Below are 20,886 nucleotides of genomic sequence, written 5' to 3'. Positions count from 1 at the left end.
CCAGAACTAAATTCAGAACGTGCTTAATCATATTATACAACGTGTGTGAACGGAATATGACTTTTGATCTTATGACCAACAAAACGTAGCCACAAGATAGTACGTTGTCCCCTAGCCAGCCAGACTGAAGTCCCTTCGGATGTGTAAGAAGCTCCCCTCTCTAACACTTACAGAAGCGAAGAGGTCTTTTTAGAGCCACAAAGGATTTGGAAGGCCCTGAGTCTGACTCTCATGTCCAAACTGAATAAACACCATGAGACAATCCTCCATGATCGGTTCACTCCTCAGTGCCCTTCCAGAGGTAGTTTCAGAACTGGCTTGGGGGATATTCACACCGATTTTAAACTCACAAACAAGAATTTCCTGCTGTTTTCGTCTCCAGTCTGCCTCAATGACCTTCCTAGCTATGGAGAGCTACCAAGATTGTCAATGAAGCAGCCAACTGTTCTCGACAACTCAGTGAGAGAAGAAACAGCACTCGGGACCCAAACAATTCCCCTACTGAGTCAGGCTCCCAGCGCCCCTGTAGGAATAACCACATTACAGCACAGAAGTCACAAACCTGGGTGGTGTCTTTGCTGGAAAATTGTTATATGTAGGAAAATGTGACCAGATAGCTGGATAGGCCCTTCTGGGCGGTAGAACAATGAGTCGTAACTTAGGGAACAGAACCAGGCCTTTGATGAGGTGAAGCCCTTGCCAAACGATACTAAGCATTCTCTTGTTACAGGTCGTGACGCCAAGGGGCAGATGCTGCCGGCTAGTGTTGACTCATCCGTGAAGCAACGTAAATGCACCATCTCCCGTGCTCTAAGTCACAGTCTGCACTTTGTTCCAGGCATGCTCGGAAGAGCCAAACCTTCGTCTGAAGGCATCAGGACCGAGAGGGTAAGGGGGAGTGGGGGGTGGAAGATGAGGGTGAGGGGGATCAAATATATGGTGATGGAAGGAGAACTAACTCTGGGTGGTGAACACACAATGGGATTTGTAGATGATGCAATACAGAATTGTACACCTGAAATTATGTAATTTCACTAACAATTGTCACCCCAATAAATTAAAAATAAAAATAAAAACGAGAAGGCATCAGGACCGGAGAGCCTGGTTGAGGTGGGAAGAATAAGATACTAACAGGCTTTGCTTTTAGATGGAAGACCCAGGCATGAGGTTCTAAAAGGACAAAGGAAACAGGGCTCAGCAGCCAAGGCCAGACTGACAGGTGGGAAAGGGGGAATTTCTAGCTGCCAAGAGGAGCATCTTATTAAAACACAATGGTTCTTATAACCAGGAGGAACTGAACAAGCCCTTTGTGACATTTTTATGTACGTTGAACATACCGGCCTCCCTGACCCAGCCCAGGTGAGAGCAGAGGTGGGAAAGGCTCAGGGTGAAGGGCCCCAAGGTAACTAAATGCATTCTTTCACCTTCCCCACTACTGAAAATCTAGGGGCTTTCCTGGCACCAGTTCTGTGAATCTCCCTAACAGGGAGGTTGTCGTTCCCAACTTACAGATGAGCAAAGCGAGGTTCAGAGGTAAAGCCTTTGTCCACATCGAGAGACCTGTGAAGTGAACTGTGAACCCACATACGGTGCAGCAGTCGGACCTGAGAACTGGAGTACGTAAGCCCGTCACCTCATCTCACCTCAGGAAGTTGTTGAATCCTGCCTGGTGCATGTTATTGTCACAACATTGCGTGAGGCAGAGAAAATTCTAGAAGGGGATGAGATCTAGGCGGTGGAGCACAGGAGGCAAGTGTTAAGCCAACTAACTCCTCCGCCTCCGTTTCCTCCTCTATAAAGTGGGGATAATACCACTTTGCTCGGGGACCGGGGAGAACCAAGTGAAGACCAGGGGATGGCCATGGAGTTTCCTTTTCGGGTGATAAAAATAGTCTAACATTGAAAAGTGCTATTTGTTGCACGACTCCAAATACATTAAAAAAAAAAAACAACCTACTGAATTATACACTTTACAACGGTGAATTATATGGTATGTGAATTACATCTCAATAAATCTGTATTTTTTAAATTTAGATAAGGCCAACATAAGCCCCAAATATAGAGCATGACATCATTACGCAAGTAATATTTTTAAGGTTTACACACCTATTCATGAAAAGCCAATATGGCCATACTCGGGTTTCAGCAAGAATTCACTCGAGTATGTGGCTGCCGTCTACACACAAACATCAATACTGTCTCAAGTTAGCAAGCACAGTGCTATTTCTACAAGAAGCGAGATTCCATTTGGGGGCAATATATTTCCATGTTCTACTGTGGAACAAACCTGGGCGAGCTGGGTGGCCTGGCTCTCACCCTCTCGCAGGGGTGTGGACACTTTTGCCTCATCCTCCAAGCTCACCGAGAGGCAGCAGACCTGGGGTATGAACTTGGCATTTCTTCCCCCTTCTCATGTTGCTTCCGATTAAGGAAATAGCAGCCAGACTCAGGAGGTCACCTTCTCCCCTCCTGAAACACAGGTTTCCCCAAAGCCCTGCTCTCTGGGAGGCGTGAACCATCGGTGACCCCAACTCCTTGGTGGTGAAGGGTGTTAATATTTAACCAGCGGCCTGGGGATAGAGTGTTGCTGGGGCTTGCGGGCTCCCCCACCCAGGGACACCCATGAGGACTGGTGAAATCTAACCCACAGGGAAAAGCCAGAGAAGCCACACACACCACCAGGACTGGTTTCCAGCCAGCGCCTCTCAGCCCACCTTCCCCTGGAAAGTTCCACCACCATGGAAAAGTGCGTATTTTTAAATCTCCAACGTGGGAAGATGGAAAGTCCTTTTTTTTTTTTTTACCCTCTGGCTCCTTAGAGACTATTTAGAGACTGTGTTATCAAGGGCTTTCACCCACAATCCAGCAAGAACCCCATGTGGGAGGCAGGGTGCCACCCCCTGGCACGTGGCACACACACAGCTCTAGGGAATCCAGCCCTGAAACGGGCAAAACGAGGCCAAGGTGGGAAGTCGGAGGATTCCTCTGGCCTTGGGGACTTCCGGCCGGAGCTAAAGCCGTAGGAAGCACGGAGTCCCACCCGGTCACCCAGCACCCACTGCTGCAGCACCTGGGACAGTCCCAGTCCAGTCGTAGGACCCTGTTTCACTGTTTTTCCCTCCTACGTTGCAGGACTGTGGGGATACCACCGCCTTTGACCTGCCAGAGGGTCCTAGCAGTCAGGTCTTAACAGCTGGGCAAGACCTTGGAAATCTACTCCAGGTGCTTTCCAGCTCGGAAGACCAGAGTTTGTATCTTGTGCACATGCCGCTAGTGGCTGCGTGAGAATTAGGACCCAGTTCTGCGCCTCAGTGTTGGGTGGTATAATGGAAACACTCTTGCCGTCACAGCCCCAGACCCAGCTTGACCCCCCCGACACTCTGGGGTCCCTCAGACACAGCCCATCACCTTCAGGAGGAGACTCATGCTGGGGTTTGGAAGGGCCATGTTCAGTCATCCAAGCTCAGGAGGTGTGGCTGGTGCCGGAGGCCTCAGCACCCCAACAGTTTATTCTGGGCATCTACTGTGCACTAGCTTTGGAATGGCATTCTCTTTCCTAATCTTTCCTCTTCCAAAGAGGTACATCCAGTCATGATCCCCACTTTACAGATGAGACAACTGAGGTACAGAGGAGTTCAGAAAGTGTCCTCAGGTGGCGAGTGGCAGGCCCCAGACAGGAAGTGACGTGAGGCACATGGAGCCATCTGTCACCCCAGCCAGAAATCCCTTCCCCAGGGTTAGAAGAAGGGAAGAAAGTCAAAGGGAGAATGAGTCTGGCCCAGTGCCAAGTGGTCCCCCATCAAAGAGAGGGAAATGAACTTCAGATCCTGTAGTAGGCAGAATAATCACCCCTACCCAAGACGTCCCAGTCCTAATTCCCAGATGTTAGGGATTTGTTGTCTTCCATGTCAAAAGGGACTTGGCAGATGTAATTAAAGATTTTTGACATGGCAGATTATCCTGGATTATCCAGGTGGGCCCATGTAATCACAAGCATCCTTGTAAGTGTAAGAGGGAGACAGGAGAGTCACATGTGAAGACAAGCAGAGGTCAGTGATGCAATTGCTGGCGAGGGGCCACGAGCCAAGGAATGAGGGTGCTTCTAGAAGCTGGAAAAGACAAGGACACAGATTGGCCCTTAGAGCCTCCAAAGGAAACAGCCCTGGGGACACTGCGACATTAGTCCGGTATCCATTTAGGACTTCTGACCACCAGAATTGTAAGGTAGTCCATTTGTGTTGTCTCAAGCCACTAAGTTGTGGTCACTGGTTCCAGAAGCCACAGGAGCTAGTAGTTTCACTCCTTGAAACCCTCCCTGAGCACCTTCTGTGTCTCCGGCGCTCTGCTAGGAGCCAGAGGTATGATGGCAGCCAGAGACGGAGCTCTAGGTCCAGAGGCTGTGAGTGCTGCACAGGGGGTCCTGCAACCCCGATTGGGTGGTGGGAAGAAGGGGGTCCTCTGGGCCAGCAGACGAAGGGAAGGACTGGCCTTGGGGGTGAGAAGTGTCTCCTGAGGGAAGGCAGAGTGATGAGCAGGGCTCTGCAGTGAGGAGGGCAGGAAGGGCATTCCGGCAGAGGGAACAGAATGTGCAAAGTGTGACGCGAGAGGCTGACAAGGAGAGGTGCAGGTGCACAGAGAGTGTGGAGGTGGGCAGTGGCTGGAGCCTGCACGGCCTCTGGCCACTGGAAGGTCTGGTCCTAAGAGAACAGGGAAGCTGGGAAGAGTATTACAAGGGGGTGGAAATAATGGGCTTCACCACTAGCGGTTACCAGTTACCGGCAGACTTTCTCCCTCACCCCTGCTCTCATCCTCACCCTGCGGCTCTGGAAAACTGCAGGGCTGGACATTTTAAAACCCTGCATGTTGTGAATTGCTGCTAGGCCTGAGGAACATTCCTCAGAAGACAGTGAGCGAGAGAGAGAGAGAGAGAGCGCGCGCTGGAGAAGCCAGAGCTTTCCCAGGCTGACGTGATGTCATGGAGGAGAGCAGGCATGTTACTGCTCAGGATGAGTCAGGCTGGGAAGCCAGCTCCACGCACCTGGAGTCAGACCAGCGTGCAAACACCAGCCCTGCAGGGAAGTCGGGAAGGAGATCAAAGGAGCCACGAGGAAGTCGGGTGTGGCCGCTGGGAGCGCCCCATCTGAGCCCCAGGCTGGGGAGGACCCAGCCCAGGTGCCAGCACCCCACCTCCAGCTTCAGGGAATGCCCTGTCTTTCTACCAAGTCACCAAGAAGTCCCTGGCGTCCCCAGGGCGGGAAGATGAAGTCAGGGAGGTCCGAGGCTTTTTTTAAACTCACTTTAAGACAGTGCTTATCCAGGAAGACTAAAATTAAGTCATTTGGGAGAAAGGTGGAAAAATACACCAAGAAGCATGAGGTCCTCCTCCCACAGCCAGGGCACAAGTCGCCAGCCCACAGCTTCCCCTCCCCGTGACCGTCTGTCTGTCTGTCTGTCTGTCTCCCTCCTCCCTTCCCCCGCCCACCACCGGAGGGCCAAGTCCACTCCTGTCCAGAGTCCAGGAGGCTCGTGTTGTCAAAGTCAGGAAGCAAGCCAGGCCCTTGAAGTCTGGGTCTCAGTTTCCCCATCTGCAAAATGAAGAGTCTGGAGTTTATCAAGGTCTTGAAAACTGCCTCCTGTTAATAGGATATCCAAGAGAGGAAAATGAGGGGGTCCAAACTAAAAAAGGCTCTGCATGCGAACGAGGTTGGGAAGCACCACACGGTCCTTGCTCCTTAGAGAGTTCATAATGCTCATGAGTGCTTTAAAGGCTCTGAGAAGTCCTGCTGCAAAGAAATGTCTACCCCAGCAACGGCCTGCGATAAAAGAGGCTCTCAAATTTGTGGGTACACATGGGCCACGGGCAGGAGGTGCCGAGGGAAGAGGAGCACAGGCAGAAATGGAAGGTTCTCTCCCAACAAGGATGTACCTACCAGCAAGAGAAAACAATCAGGGGGTCTGAGTGGGGCCCAGGACCCTCTTTATGATGAAGTCCCCGGGGTGGTCCTTGGGTCACACGTTGGGTGGTCAGGGGTGTAGGCATCACAACAAAGGCTTTGGATCCTTGGTGAGTTATAGGGAAATCCCAGGGGAGTGACCCTGGGCAAGCCGATGTCCTTCAGGGGATAACAGTGAGGGGTGTTCTAAGAATGGATGAAATGGAATGCTATGTCAAATGCCAGCACAGAGCCAGAGTCTCAAGGCTCTGGGTTGGAACAGACCTCAATGCCAATGCCAGCCTTCTCCCGCTGGATCTAAGCTGCCCCGGCCCGAAAGCGGGGAGCTCACTACCACATCGCTCTGACCCTCATTCAAGACACGACATCTTAGAACAGGCCTGGCTCCACGAAACATTTATTAGCTCTTAGGATAAAAGGCCCAAATTCCCAAATGTGTTCCATAATAAGGGAGACTATGAAATGGATGGTCCGAACTGGGAAACTTTGGGGAGAGGAAGGAGGCATGGGGGGGTGTTTAATCACCCTACCTATAAGGGCCTAGGTGGTCTGTCCCTCCGCATCCCCCACGCCCCTTCTCACTCCCCTCCCTCATCCAGCCTCAAGTGCTCCAGCCTTTGCACATGCTGTTCCAGCTGTCAGGAACACCTGTCCTTTGATCTCCACCACACCTGTTCATCCTCCAACCCCCCAGGGAAGCATCTACTAATGGACGCCTCCTTGTTAGACACCTGCAAGGCCCTCCTTTCCAGTACTCAGGCTGGTGTTTCAACCTGTCTGCCCAGTTCTGCAGGTTTTCCTCTTTCCCCACCAGATGTTAAGCTCCTGGCGGGCAAGAACCTACTTTGCTGGCCATTGCTGTCGCCCAGCACCTAGAAAGCAGCATGGCTCAAAGTGAGTATCAAACATACATCGCGTGGATGTGCTGGTACCTTTGGAGTATTCTCACCAGCCAACGAGGTTTTCTGGTGCCACTTTCTGTAGTTTGTGTTCGTAAAAGAGGAAGAGTGAATGTTTTCTCAAATTACTCAGGAGCCTCCAGAAATGGACATGCCTCGAGTTCCCGGGCCTCAGGCCACCACCCTAGCCCGATCCCACTGGTCACGCACACTAGTCAGCCCCCAGACACCTCCACGCCCCACCTTCCATGGGTCTGCCTGTGGAATCAGGGAGGGGGTGCCAAGTTACCCCCAGCAGACCCCCCATTGGAAGTTGCCAGTTGTTTGGGGTTCATCTCGTCCGTTTTTGTGTCATCACTTCATCAGGGCCAGCTCCTTCACCCGTACGTGTCAGGAGGAACCAAGAGGACAAAGACAGGCAGGGAGCCGCAGCTGGGAAGGAAGCCAATCTCAGATTTACTTTTGGACCCAACTCTTGCTCCCCCTTGCTTAAGATTCCAGGGCCTGGGCCCCAGAATTTCTGGAAACCAGAGGCCCTGTCATTCCATTCAACCTCCCAAGTGATGAGAAGTGAGGTACGCTGGTGATGGCAGTGCTCAGAGAGAGACAGATCTGTGGTGAAACAAAATGACCTCTGGGGTGCCCCCCGAAAAATTGGGCCTTGTGGAGAGCACTGCGGAGCTTCTGAGGTGGCCCTGGAAATCCCATGCTGCTGGGCAGCTGCGTGCGGCTGGCATCGTGGAGGTGGGCGGGCGAGACGCCAAGGACAGTAGACTCATCTTCCGAGACTTTCCCTGGTTGCCCCATTTCCTCCAGCCTCCAGCTCCAGACCAAAATAGAAGGAGGTAAATTCAGCCTCTTCACGCACATTCAAGGAATAAACAAACCAACACAAACACAGTTATCATGCTGGGTCATCTTTCCTAACTTTTTCTTTTTTAAGAACCCCAGGCTGTTTTAAGATCCCAAACCAGAGGCAGAAAACTGAAGTGTAGCAGGCAGACGAGGGAGAAAGGAAATGAACTTAACAGGGGAGTTTGCAGACAGAAGCATGTGTCGTGATGACCAGATTCAAGGGTTCCAAAAACAAAGGGCAGATCAGAAAAACTCGATGCAGCGTGGGAGGGGTGTCTGAGACTTCATTCTGATAAACCAAAGAGTGGTGGCAAGAAGCGAGAGGCTAAGGCCACCTGCTGAGCCAGTGCCACCTGTGCTTTACGCCACTGAAGCCTGACCGTCCTGTTAGGTGGATACTCACAGGTTTTTCCCCCCGAGGGATTCAGGGCCCGTGAACACGGAACCTCATATGTAAAGGGATCCGAGCAGGGCTCCTTCAGGAAAAAGCTTTCTAAGGAGAAGCCCCATTTTCCCTCCCATGACAAGGACAGGTTTTTCCAGGGGCTCCTCGTTCTAATTCAGCATCACTGCAAACCTGACTCGTAAACCCCCTCCTCCACCCTTGCACCCCCCACCTATGGGCCCAGCCGCGGAAACAAAGGTTGAGCCCACAGCCCTAACCCACAACACCGAGGGGAAAAAGAAGCCTGCTTGCCGATCCAAGTATCTCCTTTAAAGAGTCCCCAGCTAGACCCTGAGGAAGAGCCAGAAAAAAAGATCCTCCCCTTAAAAGGCCCTTATAATCCAGTTTTCACTCAAGAAGCCCTACCGTCCACGACCATGGGAGCCACAGAAGCCTGTGAGCAGGTGCAGGGCTGCAGCAGAGCGGTGAGCAAGATGAACAAGAAGGTGGGAAGAAGGCAGGGGTGAAGCGTGGTCAGGGCGAGCAGCCTCCCGGGGCTTGTCCAGGAGTGCAGGGTCTTAGATCCTCTCCCCGGTTCCACGGCTCCAGGGCACTTCCCCTGCCAGGTGCCGGCACCCACTTCACCTGTGACCATCCAGGTTAGAAGTGCCTGGGGAGTGACACTCCTCCCCCCCCCCCCCAGTGCTTTCAACCAGGGGCAATTCTGCCCCCCAGGGGACACCTGACCACGTCACGAGACACTCTGAGTTGTCAAAGCTTGGCAGTATCATCTCATGGGTGGGGGCCAGTAACACCCAACACCCAACACAGATGGCCCGCCCCAAATGTCAGCAGTGCCGAAGCTGAGCTCTCCTGTCTTAACTACGGATGGATGTGAAGGTATAAACACTTCAGCTCCTTGACCCGACTGGGGTGACGGGTGCAATTCTGTCTTCAAAAGCCCCTGCAGAAGGAGGGAGCCTAAGTCACCCTCGTGGGACTCTGCATGGCACAGCTGCCTGCCTTTCCAGACACGTTCACACACTCCTACATCTTCTGGGAACACTTGCTAACCATTCACTTTCACACACAGTCTTCGTCTCAGGGTCATCTTCAGGGAAACCCAACCTGAGACTCATGGCCAGCAGGCTTCAGTCAATGGCAGCTTTGCTCCCCTAGCAGTGGCTGCCTCATGCGATGGAGCTGTCCTGAGGACAGGTTTGGCAGGAAGGAGTGCATTGGCTCCCAGATGGGCAGTGGTAGCGTACATGCTGGAATGCAGACCAGGTGTCAGCTTTCCTCCCTCCATTCTTGGATTGGCCAAATGGAAAGCCATGGGCATTGCAGAGGCAGAAAGAAAAGAAAATGGCGCTGATGGGGGCTGGCAGGAGGAAGACAAAGGAAGAACCAGTGTTTGGAAGAACTTTGAGCATTTACCCAGAGGCCTACTTCCGCCCTGAATTTGGAATCACCGAGGACTTCGTTAACCACGGTTGACATTATCTTCTGGTGAGCCTGCATTCCGCATCCTTACCGAGTTCACATTTGAGCAGGCACTTTTCTTCCCAGCTACAGATGACCGCTCATGACCAAATTGAAAAATATTAATTCTCTTTGTCTCCTGCCAAAAAGGCTAAAGCAATTACAGGCCCTGATATGAAACACAGATGTTAATACATTTGGAAAAATAAGCTCCTATAGGCGAGCAGAGGTCCAAGTATGAAGTGCTTTTGGAATTAAGCGCCGGCTCAAGTTATCCAGCCAGCCCCCAATACTAACGCCCATTCTCCCCCAAATCCATTCCAGTGTAGGGGGCCCGGGGCCACAACACACACAACGTTTCCCCTATTTTCAGATGAGAATCAATCTACCCTTGGGTACCCACTGGCACACAAGCTCTAAATAATATAATTATAATCATCACAGGGGAACTTCCCTAAGATCGAAAAGTATTATAATTATGGGCAATTTTCACTTTTTGGAAATTGGGCTCAGATGCTGGAGAAAGATTGAAAACAAGGCATTCTCGGGTTTCAGTTCTGGAAGAGAGAACACGTGGGAAGCTTTGCTGGGATGGACCGGCCCAGGTCTGGAGATGCTGGGAGAGTGAGAGGAGGGTCAGTGCCCCTTCAGCGACACTCACTGGTTCCAGGCACCGTGCTGGGCACTGGAACCACCTCAATGCAAGATGGTCTGTCCACCGAAGGAGTCCACGCCCTGGAAGACCAGTTCCTTCTTTTATCCATTCATGCGAATGCGTTTGACTGAATGACTCCTATGTACCAGTCTCCAGGTACAAAGAACACGTCCGCACCGCTGGGACAAGCTGGGCACATCTTTTGTCTTCTCTGCCTCAGTTTCCTTGTGCAGAACATACACTTCCCCACTGTTACCCAATTTCTAGGATTGCCGTGAAAAGAAAATGTGTATCCACAGCCAAGAAAGACAAACAAATGGGACTGGGGAAAATGCAAGCTTTCTTGCCTTAACCCCTAATGTGGTATTGTGCCTTAGTTTTCTTGTCTGTAAAACGGGATAGGGGATGGTACCTCCCTTGGGGGTTGTGACAGGAAGGACTAAAGATGTTGCATAGTCAGCACTCACGACAATGACCTTTGTCATCACCACCATTCGCGAAGGCAGCCATCTCTCCTCCCAATTGAGAGAAGTATTGTCAAAGAAGAGGGGGTGAATACTACATGGTGAATTTGGGAGGCAACAGCCAAATCAGTCGTGATGTAAAAGGAGCAGCCCTTTCCCACAAGGCAGGTAGGTGTGCAAAAGGTCCACTTCACGGGACATGCACTCACCTTGACATTCACAGTCAAGCATTAAATCCATGTGGAGTGATGAGAACAGAGCAGATATGAAGGAAGTGCCTCATGAATGCTCCCTGATGTCGCCATTTGTATTCTCTCCCAGAAAGACAGCTAGACACTCACCTCCCACTCACCTTGGGGAGTCCTGGCTGCCACTCACGAGCACGGTCCTCAGCCCTCACATAGGTGTCTTCATCCCCATTACATGGGCAAAGTGACTCATCCAAGGTCCCTCAGATCCTCAAAGGAACAGGACAGAGCAGAGAGCAAGTCCACTCTGGGGAGCTTTACAAATTCTCAGTGTCAAGGTGATACTGGGACATTACATCAGAACTCTGAGGGTGGGACCCGGCGCCCGAAATTATACTTACTACCTGGTTTGGAATTCGCCCTCTAGTGTATAGCCTCGGGAGGGTCACTTGACCACTCTGTGCCCTGGGAACCTCATCCACAAAACGAGAGAATGTAGACTTCTCAAGCTTACTGTGAGGCACTTCTGCATGATGCATGCAACTTGTAAGCACCAGCCTAATCCCTTGCAGGCACCAAATAAATGGGATCTGTCACCATCACCCGTATTCCCGCAAAGCCAGGCTTGCGATGGATTATGCAAGGAAATAAAAGGCACAAAGATCAAAAAAACCACCAAGGCCCACCAGATGGTCTCAGCCCGCAGGACAGGAAGCCAAGGGGCCATTTGGCTCCGGGATGCTGAGCAGGACAGGCCAACTGCGCGGAGACCAGCACTGACTCGACTGGACACAGCATGCCCCGTCTCTGTCCAGCGAGGCGTAGCAGAACGCAGGCCTTTCCCAGAGTGATCCCCTTGGGGGCTCACACGTGAGAGGAACCCAAGGGGAAACAAGAGATCTTAACGGCCCTTCCTTCCTGCTCAAGCAGCTCCGAGCTGGGATCTGGAGTGGGGCCTAGAGAAAGGCAGCAAGGAAAGTGCCGAGGCATCCTTCACCCGGCTGCTCTCTGGCTGCTCTCTCTGACCTTCCAGGATGGTCCCGTGGTGCCCTGGCAGCCAGCTGCTTCCTCTTTGCCTTTGAAAAGGCACTGGGGAGCTAAACCAGAAACTCCTGAGAAAGCAGCTCCAAACCAGAGCTCACGCCCTGGGGCTGAGGTGTAGTGGTGAGCGACGGAAGCCAGGAGACATGGAACCAGGCACGTAGACCTTCAGGAGCAGCAAGAAGGCTCCAGAAGCTTCTGGAAGATTCTAGAGCCAAACCCAAAGGGATCTCCACCCTCAGCCAGTGCCATTGAGCCTGTCAGTCAGGGCCTGGACCACACTTTGGGCTCAGTTCTGTGGGAGAAAAATAGTTGTCTTTGAGAGGCCAGGCAAAAGGCCTGTACTAGGAGGAGTCTCTCCCCTTCCATCTCATGGACATGAGACGGCTCACACAGGAGAAAGAAAAGGAATCTTAGCCACCTGTCCACAGCCCTGGCTAACAATGCCCAGCACCACCTGCAGCCTCTCCTGTGTCCAGGCTGTAAAAGCCCTAGTGATTCTCATGCACGGCCACGGCTCAGAACCACAGCTGGGACCTCACCATCGCCTGTCTGAGCCCCAGGTGAGGGAATCAGTACAAAAAACGAGCACCGTCATGGCCAAACACGGAACGCCAGAACCTAAGACCTGAGTGCAAGCCCAAACTCTGCCACTTTCTAGCTGCCTGATCTCTCTGTTATTTCCCTTCTCTGTGCAGTCTCTACACCTGTAAATGGGATGACAAGTCTTTGAACAATAACATCCAAGGTACACCCCAAAGATGTCACCCAAAGATGAAGTGCTCAGCTCGCCAAAGAATGACAAGCCTGGAGCGGGTGGAGGGAGGTGCTCTGGATGGTGACCATGTCCCTTTGCCCAGACACAAAGTCAGAAAAAGTCAGAGTCTCACTATCGAGCCCTTCACCTTACTTAGCATGATGGGAAGAATCCTGGCGCTGGCTGGGGTATGGGACTGCACTGTTCTCCCAGTAAGATGTGCGCTACACACAGCACCCAAGCACCTCTTCACCCATTTCCGTGGTCCTAAACCTGAGGACAACTGCTGGGGCATGTCAGAAAAGCAGAAGTTCAGGTGCCACCCCAGCCAGCTGACTCCGAAGTGCATTTCACCTGGTCCCCAGGCGCTGAGTGACTGGGCGGAGCTGTGACAGGACAAGGAAGCCTCTGGGTCGATCCATCAGGGGAGCTCTGCAGGAAGCATCCTTCTCAGAGGACAGGTAAGACCTGCACAGGTGCATGTGTTCCTGGAGGGTTTGGGGCACTGCTGAGGAGACCAGCAATGCCTCCTCCTTTTGGGGAGGGGAAAACCTGGGGAGCCCTGGGGAGGGCCGCCAGGGGCTGCAGGTGACAGAGCCCCCACCCGGGCAGCATGGGGGCACGAGGCTTGTCTCCTTCCTCCTCACGCGCTGCGGGCTGCCTTGGGCTGAAGGGAGCTGAAAAGCCGCCCCCTCAGGTTCCCTCTCGGGCCCATTGCAGGGACCCTCTTCATCAGTGACTCAGGCTGCAGCTGATTCAATCTTGGCCCAGGAGACCACTCTGAGGTCACACTCCTGGCAGCCAAAGTCCCTGAGACAAACCAAGAGACATTTTCATCCAGCTGCCAACATCATCTCAACCTGGGCAGTGACGGACACCCTTCGAGTGGGTTCTGCTGCCCTGACACGCCTGTGGCTCCCCCAGGGAGGTATCGCAGAGTACGCACATCCCCTACAGATAGAGTAGCACTGTGGGGAGCAAGATTGGAACTTGCAGGAGGAGAGAAGGGGGAGGATGGGAAATGCCCGGTCGAGTTTCCACGAATGAAACTGGTTAACTAGGGCAACGCCCACCCCCAAACACCCTCACCTTCAGCTGGAACCAGAGTTTGAGCCAAAGGGGACAGAGGGAGTCCAGTTCTGGGAAGCCGGGCCCCAGCTGGTCAGGCCCTAGGCTTGGGGTCCAGAAAAGGAGGGAAAGACTCGGATCCCTTACCCCACCGTCACCCCCCAAGCAAGGCCACTGGAGCCAAGGCCACTGACCCCAGACCTGCCTCTCAGCCCTCACTAGTCCCACAGCCTGCCAAGGGCGGTTCCAGCAGCCTCTCCAGCTGTCTGGGGCCACACTGCAAGCAGGGCCTGAGGGCCGTGGAAGGACGCCAGCTAGGCTCATTATTGGAATTTAATTTGGATTCCGAGAGATCAAGAGGCCTCGGTGCAAAGTGGCTCTCCTAAGGGGAGAGACGCCCTCCCAAGCCAGCTGATCTTCAGCAACCCAGTGCTTTCCTGTTGCTCAGGCAGAGGCTCGCCAGAGAGCCAGATGTCCCAGCTCCACACAGCTGGGCGGCCGGCAACAGTGAGGCTGTGGTTCCCTCAGCAGAGAGAGAAGACTGGCCAGAGAGCAGGGCATGGGGCAGGATCTGGGCACCTCTCGGGGAATCAGACCAGCCACAGGTCTTCAGCCTAAAAATATACAAGGCCCCAGGCTGAGGAAATGCAAACAAGGGCCCATCTCCACACAAGCTCAGGCCTTCACCCCACTGAAGACAGCAAAATTAAGAGATTTAGCAGAGAGGGAGGAAAGCGATGCCATAGCTAAAACCTGGAGCTCTCCATTTTCCTGGGAAGATCTCTGCCTTCCCTGTGACGATGATGATGGTGAAGATGATGGTGGTGATGGTGATGGTGAAGGTGGTGATGACGGTGATGGTGGTGATGATGGTGGTGATGATACTAATAATAAAAGTTTATTGAGCACTTACTATGTTCTAAGCAAGTATGTCAACCTCCATTATTCTCACCACAACCCTGGGAGTTAGATGCAATCATGATCCCCACTATATCCAGGAGGAAACAGGCTCCAAGGGTGACTACTTCCCAAGGCCACACTGGCACATAGTGTTGGGATTCAAATCCACTCTTAATAGCTAGGTTATCCTACCTGGGGAATTACATAAAAAGATTGTCTTGCTTCTGGATTAATAAAACAAAACCCACCCAGAAAAGAAAAAGAAAAAAACAATTAAAAACAATTTTAACCCTTTAACTCCTAGAGAATGAGGGACTTGCTTCCTTCTTTCAAATGCAGAAAGGAAATGTAGAAATCTAAAGAGAGCAGCCCCTTCCTCCCAACCACTGCCTCTCACTGCACCCCCTGCCCTGCTTTGTACTCTACACCTACCATGTCACCTCCTGTGCTTGAATGTGAGTTCCTAGAGGGCAGGTACTTGGGTCTGGTTACTTCCTCCAGTGCACAGCACACAGCAGGCGCTCAAACATGTGCTGACAAAGGACTTGGCCTCCCAGCAAGCCAAAACCCCCAGAGGCAGGCACCCAAAGCTAGGCTGGGCATCCCCACAGATCACCTGTGGCCAAGCTGCTCGTCGGGGGTAACCTGTTACACCTGCCCAGGCTGCCTGCCAGGAAGCCCGGGACAGCTGTCCTGCCCATCCCTCTTCCAGCCACAGTGACTCAGACCCTCACGCCTCCCCTGGGGCCTCCAGACCCACCCTCTGGATCTAATAAGGCTCGGGTCGAGGAGGTAGCCACCTCAAACCATGATGGAACAGATGTCCACATGTCAGCAGGTTGACACAGGCAGAAAGATGAGCAGCTGCTGGCAGCCTGGTAGGAAAGCCAAAGGCTCCTCTTTTATTCATCTAAGGACTAAGTGGCTCAGCCTGTCCCCATGTCATCACCTCCCTCGTCCTACCTGCAGTCCTACCTACAAGGCTCCTTCGCTGGCTCACCCCTGCCGTAGGCCTCGCAGCCTCCCTCTGTCAGATGCTTCTTGTCATTCAAATATCCCCCACTCAATAAGGCTATCAATGGCTGCCCAACTACCTTATCAGGCCCGATGGTCTGCTCACTGCCTTGCCTGTTTACAGCCTCTCTTCGGCACTCCGTTATGGGCTGAACTGTATCCCCTATCAAGATACGCTCAAGTCCTACCCCTGTACCTATGAATGTGACCTGACCTGGAAATAGGGTCTTTGCAGATGGAATTAAGTAAGATGAGGTCCGACTGGAGTAGGGCAGGCCCCTGATCCCACATGGACGGTTTCCTTATAAGAAGAAAGGAAGAGGAGAATCAGAATAAGAAGAGGAGAGAGGCGCACAGAGAGAACGCAGGTTTCGGAGGGAGCACAGCCCTGTGAACACATTGATTTCAGACTCCTGGACTCCCGAGCTGTGAGAGAAACGTGTTCTGTTGTTTTTAAGCTACCTGGTTCACAGTGCTTCGTTAGGACAGCCCCAGGAAACCAGTACACCCCTGAGCCCACGTTTCCGTCGAGGTCCCTGCCCTCCTGAGCCGAGCTGGCTCGCTCCCCCAGTCCAGTTCCAAGGCCAGCGCCTGGCACAGAGTGCTCAGTGGGGGTTGGATAAATGAACTGGGCTTTCACGTGTCTCTCCAAACGCCGTGGCCTCTGACCCCCATGAGGGAGGCACCGTCAGATCTGGCCTGGCTTGCCCGTCACAGGGTCTGCAGTGCTCCCCCCAGTGCAGGGAGCACAGGAAGGATGGGACCCACGGGAATCCCTTACATCGAGAGCAGTGTCCGAGGATGCTGGCAGTCCTAAAACAAGCTCCCAATGCACCGACAGTGTCCCACCAACCCCAGCCAGGGAGCAGAACACACTCCTGCATGGAGCACTCGCAGGAAGAACCACACCGGTGACACTAGCCAGCCCTTCCAGTTCTGTTCAGCCAAACCCACTTGGGGCAGCTACATTCCTGAGGTTAAACCTCTTGATGGAGATTTTGAAGGCAGGTTTGGGGAGCCTGCCAGGAGGCCCAGGCGTGAGCAGGGCTCAGGGTTTGCACAAGTGGGCAATTGATGAATAACCTCTGGGTGGTACCTGCCTCGCCCCCAATGAATCTGTCTTCATGAGAAAAGTCAAACATATGTTCTTGTTCAAGAGTCCCAGGGGATTTGTCAGAGTACAGAGCAAACACATGTCACCCCCCGAGAAGGAACTCGATGCTTCTTCTTGTAATTGGGCTTGTGGCCAGGGCACAGCCTGCCAGGGGTAACTAGGGCACCTGTAGTAAGATTCAGAGGTGACGGCCAAGGCTGTTTGCCGCCTCCCCTACACCACACACACATTCCAGTCCCGTAAGGCCGTACATTCAAGTGGGGGCTCTAAAAGCACATTTAATCCACACTAAGATAACATGTGTCACCCATCAGACTGACAAAGATCAACACAGTTTGATAAGAGACCATGTTGACGAGCACATGGGGAAACAGGCCTTTTCTTGGGTGGCTGGTGGGAGTATAAACCAACATGACCTCCACGGGCAGCAGTTTAGCAAACTCTAAACTCAGTCACTGATGTGTGTGCCCTCTGACCCCACAATTCTATTTCTAGAACTGTATCCAACTGATAGACACGCACAAGTGTGAAATAATGTGCCAACAAAGTTATCCCTCCTGCACCCCACCTCCCCAACTCCCAACCCCCACCCCACCCTGTGCCATCTATGGTGTGGAAAAAAGGCGAGCCCACTGTGTCCCACAGGAAACTGGTTAAACACCTTGCAGCACAACCCACACAACGGAAGGTGTGTGGTAATTAAAAGAACTAGGACGCTCTGTGGGAACTGACATGGAAGGACGGTCAAGATTTCCTCTCGAGTGATGACGGTTCGGGGAGGGAGAAAACACATGATGAGAGATCGGTTGTGAAAATATATAAACCCAAACATATAAAAATACAGAACTATACCTGCTGGTTTGAGGAGACTCAAGGAAACTGGTAGCAGAGGCTGCCTAAGGGATGGGGTACTGGGGTTCCGCGGTGGGAAGAAGCCTTAATTTTTACGATAGTTGCTTTTCTCTCTTTTGAACATTATACTACGAACGTGTCTGACCTATTCAAGAATAAATTAGTAAGAGAAATTATTTTGTGTACGCCTGGACTCAAGTTCTAATTTGTCCACTTTCCCTCTAGGTGAGCTCAGAGAAGGAAGACCTTTGATTTTAGGTCTTAATGCTCCGTATTTCCCAGATGAGCCACCACCTTAGAGGGCTATTGTGAATATGACGTGAGATTACGAATGTAAGACAACGGAAACACTCAAGGAAAGTTTGGTCTTCTCAGTATTTAAGACGACCCCAAAAATGACGGTGCTTGGCAAACAAGGTGGTGATGGTTCCTATGTCCCAATGTGGTAACAAGTCCCCATGCCAACTGGAGGTGCTAGGACTGCCCGTCAGGAGACACCCATCCATCTTCCTTCCATTAATTACCAAGGAATGGCATGGGATGGGGGAGTGGGGGGCAGTCCAATTCTGACACCTGAGATGTCCAAAACCCGAGCCCCTGGGTAGTATGACCTTGGCCCTGTCACCTTGGGACTGCAGATTGTACTCGTTAGATGTTCCAGCCCACTCTCTTAGTCTTCTCAGAACGCCTTGAAATGAAAGTGTCTCAAGAACTTCAAGTCTTTCAACAGAAGCTTTTGGTCCCTGGCCTCCTGATTTTGGGAAGGCTGAGAGTTCTCTGTCTGTTTATTTTTGGTTTGGGGCGTTTTCATCCCCTTACGTTATTACAAATGGCCACTGTGGTTGGTTGCCTGACATCGTGTGCTGGGTTTCAGAGTGATGAATGGGAGAGGTAGACCTTCAGAAACATTTCTTCCTCATCCCCATCCCCCTCTTCCATGCCAGACGCACACCGACCATAAATACGCACATGAGGCCACACAACAGAAACATACACCATACACCTTCTTTACAAAGGAGACACAGGGCCCGGCACACGGTGGGTGTTCCAGGGTGGAAGCAGACATCCCTGTCCCTTTGGGGCCCCAATGTAGCCCCAACCTCTGGCTGTCACCCGCCCCTTCCTCTGTCCTGGCAGGACGCTCGGCATCCCGCCCAGGCACCAGCACAGCACCCACCTGCCCAAGTGCTCCTGCAGCACCTGGTAAACGCTGATCCGGAACGTCTCATTGTCGAAGCGTTCCCGGATGTAGTCCTTGTAGATTCGAAATTCCGCAGCGGTCACCGCTTCCCCTTCCGGGATCTTGGAAAGATCAAACCGGAACTCCCGATGGTGGTAGCGTGGGTGGAAAACCTCTTTGTCGTGTTCCACTGGAAAGGGAAAAACACACACAGGCACCAAAAGCTCATTAGTAACTGGGTTTCACTCTCCTCGCTCCGAGGTGAAGCATCTGACCTGAGCTAGATGAAGACGGGCCCCTTGCCAGCGACCCCTGGGGACAACTGCCCATCCTGTACGGACTGACCCGCTGCAGACAGGAGCATCACAGGCTCAGACCCTGTGGTCACCTTGAACAAGAGCAATGACTCTGCCTTCAACCCACTGAGAAGAGTTGGGCACTGACTACAGCCACCCCAGAAGCCCGGGACAGACTCAGGGTCCGAGAGCTCAGGCCTGGGTTCAAATCCAGCAAGCTGTGTGGTCTGGTCAAGGTACCAAGTGACCTACCTGGACCTTGATTTCCCATCTAAAAATGGAGGTAATAATCCTCCTTCATTTGTCATCGTCAGTTACATGATCTAATTCACCTACATAGCTTACGCTCTGGGCAGGCTAGAGAACTGTGAGCTATTATTAGCAAGCATCAACCTTACCAGGCAGATCAGGGGGTCCTTAGGCCAGTGGAGCTCAGCCCTGCTGTGTGTGATAATCACTGTGGGAGCTTTGAGAAAATATTGGTGCCCTGGCCCCGTGGTGGGCTGGTAAATGTGCAATAACTGGCTCTCTGGGATCCTGTCTATAGTGTTTGCCAATTTCCATCTCGGCAGATCTCAACTTCCCAAAGTGACGTCACTGAAGATGGATGTGGGGAGACTGGCACACAGGGGCTCCAGCGGGCTGCTGTTCTCGCTCCACTCTCAACCAGCCGATTCAATATCTTTGGGGAGGGGGGTTCAGAAACCTGTACTTTCTAAAGCACCTCAGACGTTTCTAATAGCAAGCAGCGTTTACAACTATAGCCTTAGACTGGAAGCAGAAAAAGAGATGGATGGCAGGGTCTGGGGCAGGCTTTGGAAAATGACGTCAGGACAAAATAAGGCAGAGGTCCCCAGCGCCTCTCTTGTATATTGGCAGTGAGATGAGTCTAAGGCACTATGCCTATTTCATAGACGAGAAACACCGAGATGGGTGAGTAGATGAGCCCAAGAACAATTTCTGGGAGTGGACCTGTGCTACCGAGGAGCAGGCATCCTCTGGACCAAAACAGAGCAGGGATGAGGCTGGGAGTCATCAGATGCTGGAAAGATGCAGAATGGCCAAACTCAGGCATGTTTGCGGCATCTGCAGATATCTTTCATCTCCCGGGAGACCCAGCCCCACATGCACTTCCTGCTAGGGGGTGGGGAACAAGCTTGGCCAGAAGAGAGGAGAAACATGACCAGCGTGCTTCAACTGAAAGAGCCCGAAAGCTCTCGGGCTGAGTTCGGGCTGCCACGGCTGAAAGCAGATGGGAATGCCTTTGAGGAAGGAGGCTCACAGCACAGGCAGCCCAAGGCCCCTTCCTACAGTCTCCATTTAAAAGAAAAAATCCGCGTTAAACCTTAATAATAGTTCTAAAAGATACTGGCATGCGGGCGGGGGGCATTGATGAATTTTCCACACATGAGGCTGTTCCCTACTGGGCAGAAGAGGCAGGTAATGTCCTCAAGGCCAGGGGACTCTGGCCAGGCTCAGGAGTGGCCCTGTGTCTGGACCGCAGCTGCTGGAATCCAGGGCTCCATGTGGAGAGCCAGCCAGAGGAAAAGACTCCCCAGAAACCATTCCTCTGTCTCCCAGGATTGCAGCTGTCCTTCCACACTCCTCCTTTTACACCCAAGTGGAGAGGAAGGAAGGGGTCTTTGGTAGTAGCTCTGGGAAGCGGAGCCATGTGGGGGTCACATGAGCTTCAGGAGGGGACCCCAGGGTGAGGAGCATGGCAAGCAGCCTTGACTCTGTCACTGTGGAAATGTCCTGGGTCTGTCCTCGGTCACCCTTCCA

General features: G+C 52.5%; 1 protein-coding gene across 1 annotated transcript in view; it reads right to left on the bottom strand.

The window, feature by feature from the left end:
* BMP7 (bone morphogenetic protein 7) overlaps window positions 1–20,886 on the bottom strand; it is a 79,107-nt gene that overhangs the window by 29,038 nt on the left and 29,183 nt on the right. Inside the window, exon 2 of the mRNA XM_081033695.1 lies at window positions 18,806–18,998. Within this exon, the coding sequence (XP_080889821.1) occupies window positions 18,806–18,998 (193 nt within the window). The remainder of the gene's footprint in view (window positions 1–18,805; window positions 18,999–20,886) is intronic.

The sequence above is a fragment of the Rhinolophus hipposideros genome (assembly GCF_964194185.1).
Source record: "Rhinolophus hipposideros genome assembly, chromosome: 22".
Lineage (NCBI taxonomy): Eukaryota > Metazoa > Chordata > Mammalia > Chiroptera > Rhinolophidae > Rhinolophus > Rhinolophus hipposideros.
Note: the sequence above shows the minus strand (reverse complement) of the source record. Positions and strands in the feature narration are given on the sequence as shown.